Source organism: Antrostomus carolinensis, unplaced genomic scaffold (genome assembly GCF_000700745.2).
Source record: "Antrostomus carolinensis isolate BGI_N321 unplaced genomic scaffold, ASM70074v2 scaffold2820, whole genome shotgun sequence".
In the NCBI taxonomy this organism is placed as follows: Eukaryota; Metazoa; Chordata; class Aves; order Caprimulgiformes; family Caprimulgidae; genus Antrostomus; species Antrostomus carolinensis.
The window spans coordinates 19,617-34,162 of NW_010287535.1; the positions used below are offsets into that span (position 1 = coordinate 19,617).

General features: G+C 35.0%; 1 protein-coding gene across 3 annotated transcripts in view; it reads right to left on the bottom strand.

Moving 5' to 3' along the window:
• Window positions 1-3,368: 3,368 nt before the first annotated feature.
• The window catches only part of PTBP2 (polypyrimidine tract binding protein 2), a 51,299-nt gene continuing 40,121 nt past the window's right edge, over window positions 3,369-14,546 (bottom strand). The window contains exons 8-13 of one of the 3 annotated variants that reach the window (XM_010163087.1): window positions 7,839-7,978; window positions 6,355-6,388; window positions 5,804-5,896; window positions 5,206-5,422; window positions 5,026-5,103; window positions 3,369-4,878 (exon numbers count right to left, since the gene is read on the bottom strand). In XM_010163087.1, the coding sequence (XP_010161389.1) occupies window positions 4,746-4,878; window positions 5,026-5,103; window positions 5,206-5,422; window positions 5,804-5,896; window positions 6,355-6,388; window positions 7,839-7,978 (695 nt within the window). In that variant the 3' untranslated portion in view covers window positions 3,369-4,745. Of the gene's footprint in view, window positions 4,879-5,025; window positions 5,104-5,205; window positions 5,423-5,803; window positions 5,897-6,354; window positions 6,389-7,838; window positions 7,994-14,546 lie in introns of all 3 variants that reach the window. The other 2 variants (XM_010163116.1, XM_010163124.1) reach the window with 2 other exon arrangements.

Genomic DNA, 14,546 nt, shown 5'->3' on the forward strand with positions numbered 1-14,546 from the left:
CACTCACCGATCTCCTTTTGTTAACCATCCTGAAGAGACCAAACATGCACACACGTGTGCACAGATGCACTGTAGAGATTTTCAAAGCTCAAGAGACTCAGATTAGGTAATTCTAAACAAATTCTTACATTGAAAGAAAAAAAAACAAACAAGTTAATCTCTAAAGCTTCATTTTTGTAGCATATAATTCCTCAGCAAAGCAGAAACCTCGTCACTGGTTCTAGCAAGCTAATTGAGGACTAACAGAATAATTTATAATAGATTATCATTCTCTACAGTTAGATTACTGCAGTCCACTGATTAACTTTACCAAGGCCCATTAAGTAGAAAATAGCATGTCAAATCCCATTGTTTCAGAAAAATCAGTCTCTCTCCTTAGCCTCTGTGGGGATGAGAACTGCACTAGCAGGCTGCAGCTGCTCCCAAGAGACCAGGAAGGTAAGAAATATTGCAGATGTTGTATGACCAAGACCTGAGAAAACCTATCTTCAAATACAAGCTTGAACACATTCACAACTTACTTACATAGCCCTTTCTACACAGACCAGGATTTCAGGAGATGGGACATTTTGCCAAATTACTTCAAAGAAAATTTGTTCACTTCAGCAAAACTCTCAACTTGTCTCAGGTTGTCTCAGTCTCTGGAATGGAATAAGGTCTAACAGATACAGACTTCAGCCTCAATCCTACCTAACACAATAAAATCTTTTGATTTGCTCACTGTAAAACATTTAATAGTAGGAAAACCATTTCTTGAAATGAAATAGTGGATTTATATACATGTTTGCAGAGAAAGACGTAATTCTTATGGGTTGTTGTTTTTTTTCTCTAGTGTTTCAACAGAACTACTTATTATCTAAGTACAGAATTAGACAAATTATCTGGAGTAAACTAGGGTGTGAAACTGTAGTGCTTTAAGTACTGCAGACAAATGTCTGATTGGTGCTTTCACGCTGTAACGTACTATAATAAACATAAGGAAACTTCAATGAATCAAAGGGATTTTTTTGTAAGATGGCTTATAAAACTGAAAATTAGTGTAAAACATTAAAAATGGCCATCTACAAATAGTCATATGAGCTGTTATTCCTGCAGGGGAAAGGTACCTTTTAATAACGTGTTAAAACACAACACACAGCAACACTTCCAAGTGCATTCACTCAACCTTGAAGTTTTGTCGCAATTTTGTGTCAGAATGCTATCAGGTTTTGTTTTACTTTGTTTACAAGTTGTACTTGCCAGTGGACATTTGACCTTATCAAAGAATCATTAGAGAAAAATCTAACAACTCACAACATTAAAAAAAAATAAAAATCAGCAACTGCTTTCTATCAAAATACTAGAATTATTTTAAAAATCTCGAGTTTGGAGTATCAACATGCCTATGCTAAAGTTCTAATAATGTAATCTGAAAATTAACATTCTATGAAGTGTAAGAAGTTATTCATGAACCTTATTTTTAGTAAAATTTTAATAAAAATGACGCTTTGCATTTTCACATTCTAAAGAGCTAAAAATACAACAGAAACTTATTTACATTTTATAATAACAAAAATGTACAAATTACTATACAAAATGCAGTACCATCTCAAGAAAAACAAGCTTTTGAAAGTTCTAGCAGTGAGGACATTAAACCTGTATTTTTTGAAGAGATACCACTTTAAAGATTAAGTATCAAAAACTGAACAGTGATTTTCTTCACTAGGTTCATAAAAAACACTTCCATGACAATTACGACTATCATTACTTTTAATTTTGGCTGATACAAATATAACTTCATAATAAAAGTTACTGAATTTATAACAAATCAAATTCAATATATATTTTTTCCCTTGAGGTTTTTGCCACAGAACTTCTCAAAACAGGAAAAGAAGTATAGAAACTTCTTTTTAAGGAAGTAAGCCTGGCAAGGGATGAGTAAGTTACAGTTTTACAAAAACCCTGTATTTGTAAACGCTCAAGCAATGCAGATGCTTAAAGTTATTTCAGAATTATACACATGGCAATCACTGTATGCTATCTGATACAGATGTTTTAGAGTGGAAATAGTTCGGCACAAGCTGAACCCACGGAATGGTAAATTTCAATTCACATTTCTATCTGAAACACTCTGATATGCAAAAGGAAATATGAACATTTTTTACTTTCAAAAATATGGGACATCATACTATATAGATGAAAGATTTAAAAGATCAGCTCTGTCAGTCAATTAGGGGACAGTCACATCAATGCATATGGGTGCCTCAGTTGCACATATATGTTGATTCACAAGTTTAATGTACGGATTAATCTGATTCTACTAGTATTTCAGATTGGGTGATCACTGTGATACCTGGAGTATACCTTAAGTCGTACCTTGCATGTATTTCTGATAAAACAGGTAAGAACCTAATGCATTTTATTTAATGTAGTGAAGACTAATGTGAGCCCCCTATGTTATACCATGACCTTTAAAAAGCTGATAAACTATTTATTGATTTGAAAGCCAACTGAAAGAACAGACATCAGGTCACAAAGTAATCTGACATCAATAAATCTACAGTAGTTGTACTGGAGAAGTAACAGAAAAATGCTTCAAACTGAACACTGACAGCTTTTACCAGTGGAATGCTTCAGGGTCATACAGTTACTCTTAGAAGGGGATTATATAAAAGTTTTAATCCTATTTCTAATTGAGGGGAAAAAACCCCACAACAATCAGTTCAAAGTAATATGAAGAAACTCTATTAAAGTGCTCAAACTGTTTTTACATTCATTTGAACCTAGGTCTCTGAAAAAGTGAAATATCCTGGTTTGGTATGTGTACTGTCTACTAATCTAATGTTAAAACCTTTGTTACTTTAACCCATGAGTATACTGTATGATTAGTAGAAAATCTTTAGCAGACACAAAAAAAAAATGAAAGATGAAACTGCAGCAAGAGAGCATGGCAAACCCGAGAGATCTATTAGTGCATAAATCTGCTTAAAAACTAAAAAGATAGAAAGAGAGTGCTAACAAACTACAATAAAAGTTATGTCTTTAAAGCAGTAAGTTATAACAGGGTGGGAAATGTTTAATAGGCACATACGCCTGCAAAGGGGTCACTATCTTTCTGAAATAAAGAGCTGGTATTTTTCACAGCATCAGATTTATGGTAAAAAGTCTTAAATTGTATTTTTTAATATTATGCTTTTCCCACCCTGGCAGAGAATAAACATGAATTTAGAAGCACAGTAGAAGAGAAAAACAAAGAAGAGGAGAGATAGAAAGCAGCAGAGAAAGACAGAAAAGGTGAATACAGAGCTACAGAAGTGTTTATTGAGCATGCTACAGAGGTAAGCAGAGTACACACAAAATGAAATTAAACAACCATCAAACCTCCCAACTTTGTTAGAAAATTAATTTTTAATTGTGCCACTTTCAAACTATACTGAATTTTACAATTCTAAAGATGTAAAAACTCAACTAATAGAAAATATACATGACCATTTTTTTTTTCTACATAGCTAACAGAATCTATGAATCTTGAAACTTAAGTACATCAATTTCAAAAAGTATTGGTCATTTTAACAGAATCAAGGTAACAGTTCAGAATGACAGAGAACTGCTTTCAAATAAACTGGATCTGTAGATTCTGAGCCATGTTTATAGTAAAGTCAGATCAATTTCTAAATACAAAATATTTTGAAGAGATTTATTAAAACTGAATATTACAATGCAAGGTAAATTAAGACTAAAGGCACATAAACTTTGGTCCCACCTGGTTGTCAGTTTTAGAAAACTGCCACAAAATTTCCTGCGAGCATTTGCAGCAAACTTTCTTCATCATTGAAAAATACATGCACCGTCTCCTGAACTAGCTTGACCAGTCTGTACATGCTCAGAAATCCACAACCATATTCCATATCTTAATTACAAACTAAAGATGGCAATATATATTGAAATGCACATAAGTCATGTCAACTTCAAAAACATCTACGAAAAAATATTCAGCCACAAACAAGACATTACTTAGTGCTGACATTTATATGATACATCCCACAAGAGTGTGTACAAAAAGGTTAAGATTCCACAATGCTTTTCACGTAGGGCTCAGTCACAGAAGTAATTTTTTGTCATTTAAGAAATTAATATACTGTACCTCGTTAATTTTAACTAATGCCTACATTCATAACTGAATCTAGACCAGAACCATGAAATATAAAAGGCCTTTTTAAAAAAAAGGGCACAAACAAAAAGTAGCACAAATCAAATAACGTCATTTTACTCTTTCGGCATAACGCATCTTATCCAATTAAAGAGAAAAATAAGTGACAAGCCAGCAGATAAAGAAATCTATCAAGCCAGAGAAACAAAAGCTTAACCTTTTTACACACCCCTGTCTAAACATATTTAAATTATCATGTAACAATGTGCCCTAGACAACCAAATTTGCTTTTTACTAGTTATGCAATTCCAGCAGTACTAGTTTTCCTTTTTAAGGCACGTACTTCAACTAAGTTGAAAAACTGTGGTATTAACTTGAAATCTTTTAAACAAAATGATGGTTTACCTAAACAACAGTTGAACAACAGCAGTTAGTGTCACTGCTTTTTACATTTTTTTTATTATTTTTTTAAAACAACGAAGGAATGATAACAGCATGAAAAAAAAAAAAATTGAAAAAAACCAACAAAAGACAAACTCTGGTCCCCACTTTCCTGAACAGTCAATAGTTGACAACACCAAACAATGCAATACACCCTCACTTTCAATCTGCTTTTTTAAATAGTTGACTTAGAGAAAGAAACTCTCAGATGGTGATTTTCTCCCAGATTGTAATTGTGAAGATCAATCAAAGCCTGAATAGCTTCTTCTACTGTTGACATCTGAAGAAGTGCCATCTTGTGATCTCTTCTGAAACAAAATAACGGCATTAGGAATTGAACACTACAGGGGTTGCTCCTAATGTTTGCTATCCTCTATGCACTTTTCCTTAAGACACGCTGCAAAAACACCCTTAGGCAGTCTTTTGTTAGAGCTATGTACAGAAAAGTTACTTACTGAAAAAATTTAAATGCTTTCACAGTGCCTCCAGTGTTAGCAAACAACGTGCGCAGATCCTCTTCTGCTACTGATGGTCTACAGAGAGAAAGAAAATAAGCATAAGCAAGAAATTATTAGTCAAATCAGAGTGATGTGAGTCACATTTATACTACTGGCTTTCTGACAGTCAACACTTACGGAATATTAGACAGATGAAGTGTTGCAGAAGGAGGGAATATATTTTGAAAGTTTTTTGAACCAGGTTTCTTGAAGCGATGCAGAGGTGAATTACCAAAATCTTTTGTCAGCCCTTGGTCATCAAGTCCCTCTCGAGGCAGTTGTACTGTCTGATGTTTAGAAAGGGTAACTCTAATAATCTTTCCATACATTTTTTGTCCATTAAGATGGCTCATGGCTGAAAAATACAGGAAGCTTTCTCAATTCAGTGTTACTTTTCAATAGCTTGTGGTACATCACACAAGCAACCAAGAAAAACACCCAAGAAAATCAAAAGGATCAAAGTGCTAAAAGACTGGAATCAAGGACTAGGTTTGTAGATTCTGCATGAGTAATTTTATTTAAAGACCATCACATGTGATTCGGCTGTTGAATGTATTTAGGACACTGTGCAGACCTTCTGGAATACAAGTGCCTGCAGTTAAGATTTTGGATCTTATGGGTAACCAGGATACCAAGACAAACTGACAAATGTAAACGTTCCTAGTTCACCTAATTTTACACAGCATAATTTCAAGTACTTAGACTAATGGGAATATAAACGGAAAACTAATCTTACCCAGCTGTGACTGGTTTCCATCAGCCATCTGAATAAGAGCACTGTCTTTCTTATTGTATAAAATCTTCACACGCTGCACATCACCATAAACACCTTTTCAAAGTCAAAGGTAACCCAAAAGAAAAAGTTCATTTTAAAGCCAGCCACCTAAGTAATACATTTCGACATATCAATGGAACATTCAGACAGCAACAAGACCACTCGCTCAAACTCAACACTCTCACTAATGAATAAAGGAGATAAAGATTTTGAATAGTGAATTTTGAAAAGAATAATTTCTGATAAACCCTCAAAGCTATGTGAATGATATTAAATTAAAGACCATGCAAAATATATTAGCATGCATTAAAAGAAAATCTGTGTCTATGGAGAGTTTTAAACAGCAAAAGAAAAATAGCAAAAAGATTTACTATTCAACTTTAAGCCAAAGTGCTAGCTACAAATAAGAATCAAGGTGAAACAAAAAAAAAAAAAACAACAAAACAACAACAAAAAAAAAACCAAAACAAAATCAAATCAATAATAAAAGTATAGTGCTAACAATAACATACCGAAGAGGGTAAACAGACTTTGGGGCGTAACCATCTTTAGAAGGAGAGAAGAGCAAGCAGCGTAAGACAAGAAGAGAGAAGAGTCGAGGAAGAGCGGAGATGAACAGATCATCCATAACGAAGGGTGGTTCCCGCAGAATGGTGAGGTGGTCATGGATCATGGTTTCAAGGCGGTTAATTGGGGCAAGTTGGTCCGAGGAACATTTTGTTCAAGCACAGAAGCATGAACATAGGGAATGAAGACAGGGAACGTAGACAAAGACAAGGAGAAGGGTAGAACAGGGAAGGGCATGGGAATTTGGGTAAAGACAAGGAAAGGGAAGTTGAACACAAAGGGAAAAGGATGAAATGGGGAAGGGAATACAGCAATGCAGAAGAAAAAAAAAATAAGGAATTGGGGAACAAAAAAAAATAAAATATAGGTCAGTACATAGGAAATGCAGGAATTTGGTCAGAAAATGGTTGGTTTATGTACTGTACAAGAAAAACTGAGTAAAATGTAGTCACCCAAGACAAATATGGGTAAAGTACATTCATATCAAGAGTAAACTACACTATTTCATCTCAACATGAAAATAAATTAAAAAAAAAAGCATGCAATAGAAATTTTAAACTTCGAACTTTAACTGCATAAGCATGGCTGGTTATGAAATGCAGGCAAAGAATCTTTCAAAATGGCACTCTGATCTAAAACATTTTAACATGCAAGACTGTGGATGACAAAATAGTACCAGATGATAAAAAAAGCTTAATGATTTACAGTGACAGAGGCCAGTTAAAAATGGAACAGCTAGACTGATACAAACTTCCCACATTTCATACCAGCTTTCACAGCCATCAAAATAAATGTAAAGGACAGTAAAAATGCAAAACTAAATAAACCCCTTTAGATTTCAGAGTTAGCAAGAAAGATACAGTTAAGGTGAAAATGCTTTGCCACCATTTTTTAATTATTATTTTTTAAAGACAAATGAGTAACTGCAAAGAAAAAAATTACTAAGAGAGACTGGAAGAGTGCCTCGTCAAGATCTTTGGGAGAACCTTCAAAGAAAAATGTATTAGAGTAGTTCACATAAATTAAGACCTTAAAATGTGAGATACAAGCATGAAATGAATCAGCAAACAATTAGAAGAAACAGAAATTTTAGTTTACATGATTATAATTGCAAAAGAAAGCATAGTTGCTATTTTGTAAAAATAAAGCTTTCAATCAAATGTCAAACGTGCAGTAGTTACCACATTTTTCTTAGAAAAAATAGGTAGCCGACTATCAAAGGACATTTTAAGTTGTTAGCTACCTGGGAAAACAGAAGTATTTAACAATATTGGCTTTAAAATTAACTTTAGGGGATTATTAAAAAAAAACAGCAAAAATACTTTGAGCTTGAAATCCAAATGTAAGAGGCCAAATGCAAAGAAATTATAAAATACTGACAAATGAAGTGCAACTAAAGCGGAAAACAAAGTAAAATTGTTTTACTGACCTCTTCATTTAAATTGCTAACCAGGAGGACTGTATTGCCACCAGTCGAAACTCCAGGCATTCCCACACGGCCAGCAGCAGCAGCTGCAGCTGCAGCAGCAGCATTTGGAATAGCCAAAGGACTCAGAGCTCCTGGAACAGCTGCAACAGGAAGCCCTAATTTTAAAATAAAGCGTATTTTACGAAACACACACAAGTCACTTAAAAAAAGTACCTATATCAGTACAAGTGTTACATACAACACTCTACAAAGCAGACTATTCCACTGTTTAAGTCGTCCAAAGGGTTGTGAAGTGGGTTTGTTAATTAACATAAGGAAATGTGAAGGTTTTTTTTATTCAGATCAAGTCTTGAAAGAAGTGATGAGGTGTAAAAAGTACTTTCTTTTCAAATGAACATTCTTGTACACCAAAACTTCCCACTGTACTCTAAAAATGCTTATAGTGTCTAGTTTATCAAAATGGTCTAAAGTAAATGTTGATAAATCAATAAGAATAAACACTAATTGTGTTCTCTGCATGATTACATCCTTATTTTCCAACACTCTTTGAGAAGCATCCCTTCACTTCAACTTGATGCTTCAAACTAAATACACAACACTGGAGTTGTCATGTGAAAAGGCCTTGGCATAAATGAGGTGAGGAGGCAACCTTCTAAATTCAAGATTCAAGGTAGCACCACTGATTATGCTCAGCGGATTTTGTAATCCAGTTCCCTGAACAAGCATGTTACCATTGGTTAAACCTTCAGCTATGCTTTTTTTTTTTTTCTTCCTCCAAGGAAACTCAGATCCTGCAGAGACCTGCTGGTTTTGCCTGGTCGAGCCACTGGGGTACTAGGCGAGTGTGCTACTCCCAGGATCTGTGAAAGGTTCTTGTGATACATACACACTATACATTGTTTATATAGAAACAGCTTTATTGTATTTGATAAAAAATTTACTTGCACAGAGTTCAGTAAAAGGACACTGATGTAGCAAAATATGTAAAAAACAATAAAGAAATTAACTTCAGTATTGTATTTTCTTTTACTGCAACTGGGTTCTCAGATTTCAGTATTCTGGCAGAATTTCTACTGTTTGTATGATCATGCTAAACTACTACAACTTTTGACCAATTTCCCAGGTAGACAGGCTAAATATAACCTTTATGCTATGTACCTAAGACTACTTTCCTTCCCACATTAAGTTTTATTTTAAAGGAAGTCATAAGAGAAAATAAATTACTTGGTTTCCATCAGTGCCCAAGTACTAAGCAGATAAGAGTAAATATATTCAACATTTAATTTTAAAAAAAGAATAATCCCAGATTTAGTATCAAAAGGAAACACAAAGGGGGGCAGAAGGGGGGCCAAGTAAGCAAGGTTTCAATTTTTTTTTAATTTCCTATAAAAGATATCTATCTTAATTACTGTTACACAAATATGTGGAAAAACAATTGGGGGGGGGGGGGGAACAGAAAAATTTTGTTGGGCTGGACAAATGACCCCTCAAAGGAAACAGTACATCCATCACTACTTTGTGATAGTGCTTAACAGTATTACTGATCAAGCCTTGAGAAATATTTTCTGGTCATTTCCTGTCAAAGCACATACAGAAGGAAAAAAGTGTTCTAAGAAAGGAAATTAAAAATATGGAATGCTTTTCAATAAAGTTTAAAAGATTAAAAATGTCAGTATTCGGGGGTCAAACCAGAGGAATAGACAGTTCTGAGTAACGACAATTCTAGTAATTTCTCACAATCAACTTGAATCAAAATGCAACAAATATGATCTTTTATTGCATATGTGGTATTTGTGGGACTGACTGTAATACATAAAAAGGAAAAATCCTATCTTGTCTTTCGCCGTTCCATTCTGCAGAAATACTTAACAGATTTGAGATGTATTAGATGGTCTATAGAAACAACAGCCAGCTACATTAAATAGGCAATAAAGTGACATTATATGCTTCATCATGTAAGCCAAGCACTAGCTTCCTGGGGGTTAGGAAAGCACACCCCCCAGGTATGCTACTGTATGATCATCCATTAGGAGGGCTGCACTGGGTCTTCCATCAGAGAAGGCAGAAGTACACTAGTTATCAGAGAAAGGATATGAAATTAGATGGACCACTGCTAGTCCATGCACAACAGTTGTTTCTCAAAATTTATTTTGTGTGAAAGGAAAGTGTAACACTATATACTTACGTTTATTAATAGCAAGACAAAAAACTAACATAAATATGATGCATATTTTGCTCTCAGGTTAAAGCTGAAGAATATAGCTTTACTTTCAAGAAAAACAATTAATAAAGGGTGCACTTAAAGAAAGTACCACTGTGGAAGAAGTAAAGAAGTTTATTCCCAAAATGAGACAGGGAAAACTGTGAATATCAAATTAAACTCCTCAAAATAACTTTAGAAAAAATATAGTTCTGTTCTAAAAAATTGTTTTGGAATTGTACTTTTGAGTGCTTTGTATTGCATATGCTGAATGTCACATCGATTTACACTCAGCTACTATAGCAGTCACACTGACAGAAATGTGAAGAATGACAGGAAGGTGTGATAGCTGTTCACCTGAAGGGAAACAACTTACTTTATACTAGGTCAACAGCAATCATTTAGGTATTAGAAAATGCCAAGATACTAGAGCATTTCAAATCTTCTAGTGTGTCTGGGCATCTCTCCCTCACCTCACAAGCTTTAAACCACATCTCTCCCTCACCTCACAAGCTTTAAACCAGTGCAGCATTTTTAGGAATAAATGAATCTAAAGATGACTAGTAATGTTTTTATGACTCTTTCCATAGTTGGGCAGAACATTAGCTCAGTAATTTGTACTTTAAAAGGCAAAAATCTTCATAGCATCAGACTCTCTATAGGACATTCTTTGGTCCCACTGAAGAAGTTAAAAACAAAAATTTAATTCAACACCACCCATACAAAAATATTTTCAATGATTATCCTTTGAAACAGATTAATTTAATAAGAATATTAAGAAGGGGCATCAGTGGAAAGTGCTAATAAAGAAAGCCAGCAACAACAGCAAGGGATAAGGCTGTGAGAGTCTAACCACAACAACATATTTCCAGCTGTAATAGTAAACAAATATCTAAATTGAAGTATTATTACCTATTAGTATTTGTAATTATTAGTTCTTACTTAAGATATTTTGGGTTTTGTGGTTCAGTATAACACAGTTGCTGTTTATTCAAAGGTTTTTTTCCCCGTAAGATCTCCTGTAACTTTTTTGAGGGAAGAGGGAGAATGTGTATATCTTTTCATATGTGAGGTGAAAAAAAAAAAAAGGAAAAAAAGAAAATCAACCATCTGTTTCTGATAATTCATTTGAAACCAGCCCATTCTGTCCATTAGTGATTTTCTCCTTCTTTCAAAAGATAACAAGACTCATTGAAAAGATGTCCAATTTACAGTCTCAAAGATATTTGACACCTTATTTCATCACAGCTGAGGACATAGTAGATGAACGAGAAATGATGCATGCGGGCTAGGATCATCTATTTGACTGATATGTTTCCAACTGATTACATAGCACACAGGCCTCATTTGCTGGAAAGGTCAGACAAATTACAAACCCACAGAAAACACAATTCTTGTTCTGTAGGTCTCCACTGTATTCTGATATGCCATTCTGATTCAAGCAAGTAAAAATTTTTAACAAATAAAAATAAGAACAATTTCTGTTATGATTATCAATCATCAGCGATCTGGATGAGGGAACAGAGCCAGCAAGTTTGCTGATGATACAAAGCTGGGAGGAGTGGCTGACACACCAGAAGGTTGTGCTGCCATCCAGCGAGACCTGGACAGGCTGGAGAGTTGGGTGGGGAGAAATTTAATTAAATACAAGAAGGGCAAGTGTAGAGTCTTGCATCTGGGAAAGAACAACCCCAGGTTCCAGTATAGGCTGGGACAGACCTGTTGGAAAGCAGTGTAGGGGAAATGGATCTGGGGGTCCTGGTGGACAGGAGGATGACCATGAACCAGCACTGTGCCCTTGTGGCCAGGAAGGCCAATGGCATCCTGGAGTGTATTAGAAGAGGTGTGGTTAGTAGGTCAAGAGAGGTTCTCCTCCCCCTCTACTCTGCCCTGGTGAGGCTGGATCTGGAATATCGTGTCCAGTTCTGGGCTCTGCAGTTCAAAAAGGACAGGGAACTGCTTGAGAGAGTCCAGCGCAGAGCCACAAAGATGATTAAGCTTAAACCTCACTTCTGACATATGAATTACAGTATACTGTTAAAAGGCCAACAAAAAGGCACCCAAGTTGTACAACTATACAGCATGTAATAGTGTAACATAAGCAAAAGTCAGAACTGAGTCCTTACCACATTTTCTGTTAGTGATCTCATTATATATATATGAGAACAGCTACAGCAAGAATCTTAACAAGAATGCCACAGGTTCAACTTATGGTACTCTTTTTGAGCACACAAGTAAACCTGAAGAGCATCACATTAATCTGAAAATGGGGCTCCACTCTTTTCATGGAGAAACATGACCCTTTGGAACCATTTGTGAATATGGCATGGAAGACGCCCTGAGTACACTCTGAACTTATCTTTATCGACGTTATAAAAATAAGAATTCTAAAGTAAATAAAAGGAAATAAAATATTAAGATAAAAGAAAGCAGGAGGAAGGTGGCTGCTATTATTCTGCTGTACTTCACAAGTCACAGTTTGCCAAACTCCATCTTATAACTCTCTGAACTTTTAAGTGTTCACACCCTTCTTTTGAGTACCTGGATAAAAATGCAGCTATAAAATATATAAAAGTTGCAAGCACAAGTGTCCATTTAGGTTTGTGAGTTTTTTCTATCATTTATCCTTTCTTATTTATGTCACGTATATTTTGTGTCTTTTTGCACAGTAAGCAGCCCAGAATAAGAACCCTGTTCTTCCACATTCAAACAAGCACCATTCCCATTCTGACACCTATTCAAATGGCTAAGGACACCAACAGTACTATGGAGGCTTTTTATAAAGCTTTTCAGTTATAGAGCTCAAACCTGCAAAAACAAACAAAAAAAGGCAACTGGTGGGGAGTGGAGGGGGAACCCAAACAACAACAAAAACAGACCACTGTATAATCATCACCATTTGACAGATGATGCAGTTACAATGTACCAAGTTCAGCCAACTGGTCATGAACAGTTAGAAAATGTACCCAGCTCCCTTGAGTCTCTTTCAAAACAATGAACGTTTCTAGAGAGGAAAAAAACAAAACAGGATACATAATCTATACTGCTCATCAAAATAAACATGACTGACTTCACTAATGCCCTGAAAATATTTCACAGCTGCAATTAAAGTTACCCATGCTGTGCACCTTCTCTTTTCCCGCTGCTTGGAAAAACAGTGCATTTAAATAGGTCCATCCAAAGAGTCAGAATTAAGATATTTAATTAGCTTATATGACTGTCATCTCCATAATTTTACTAGCAATAAACTTTTACTATACACAAAAGAATCAGTCTGATTAAAATCAAAAGGTTAGGAAACTTAAATAGTTTTGTAGACAAAAATTACAAAAGCATCGAAGTGACTTTCAATCCTAAAACACTAGAACATGAAGCCTGCTAAAGCTAAAGTCACTTGGATACAATAACAAGTATAGTAACCCCAATTATTAAATGTATCCAAAGTGATGCAATGATCCAAGCATCCTCAGAGTGTCATTCCACTATGCAAAACAAATTAAACCTGTTAATTTGATGCATACAATAAGCATTATAAACAAAGAAATATGTTAGTAAGTCTGAGACTGGAAAGCAACTTCTCAGTATTCAGGAAAATGTTGTAATAAGAGTTACATAAGTAATGCTGCATTTGGCACTGTTTTATAAATCAGGAATCTTTATCTCTCTCCTCTCCTAAATCCCTGCCTTGCAACATCTAATATGATGGGTCTCATATTAATAAGCAGCTTCTTTACTTTGTTTTTGTCTCCTTACTACACATACTGCAGACCCCTATCTATGTTCTAGTCATTACGTGCTGACAAGAGAAATACTAACTGCCTCAAGGGCATTTCTACAGCACTCACCTCTCTGGTGCCAAACTTCTTCACAAACACTCATCCATCTTCCCTATCAATCCATGAAATGAGCTATTTCAATTTTTAAACAATGAGAAGTTAAAAAAAAAAAAAAAGCTATAGGTTCTTCAGAGGCTTTGGATTCTTATTGTATTTTCACTTTCCAACACTTGGAAAGCTACAAGTGATACACCATTATGCAAGTCATACTGGAGGATCTGAAGTTAAGCACTCCTAAATTTGTGGGAATTCCACGTCTGTGCAATTTACAACTCGATATGAAACGTATCCTTCACGTAATCTGATTTTGGAAAAGGGCACATATAGAGCAGCATTCAGTAGCCTTAACTACAATATTCACCTTTTTCCTGGGCTCCCATCATTCACTAAGTGCCTTCTAACTTCTGTAACACACAGAGAGCAGAGGCCCCTCGTTACTACATTAACTCTGAATTACTCAAGTTGGCCCATCCTGTACAAAAAACAAGGCATGAAATCTATGTTGTTCTTAAGTTTTCTTTAAAAGAAAAATGGGAAATGATGAAAGGAAAAAAAAAAGAAAAAAGACTAAGTGGGAAGAACAATGATCACAACATAAAACAGGTTTTATAAAAGTCATGAGATTATGTCTGAGTATTATTGAATTTTGAAGAGCGAAAGGTATTCTCAACA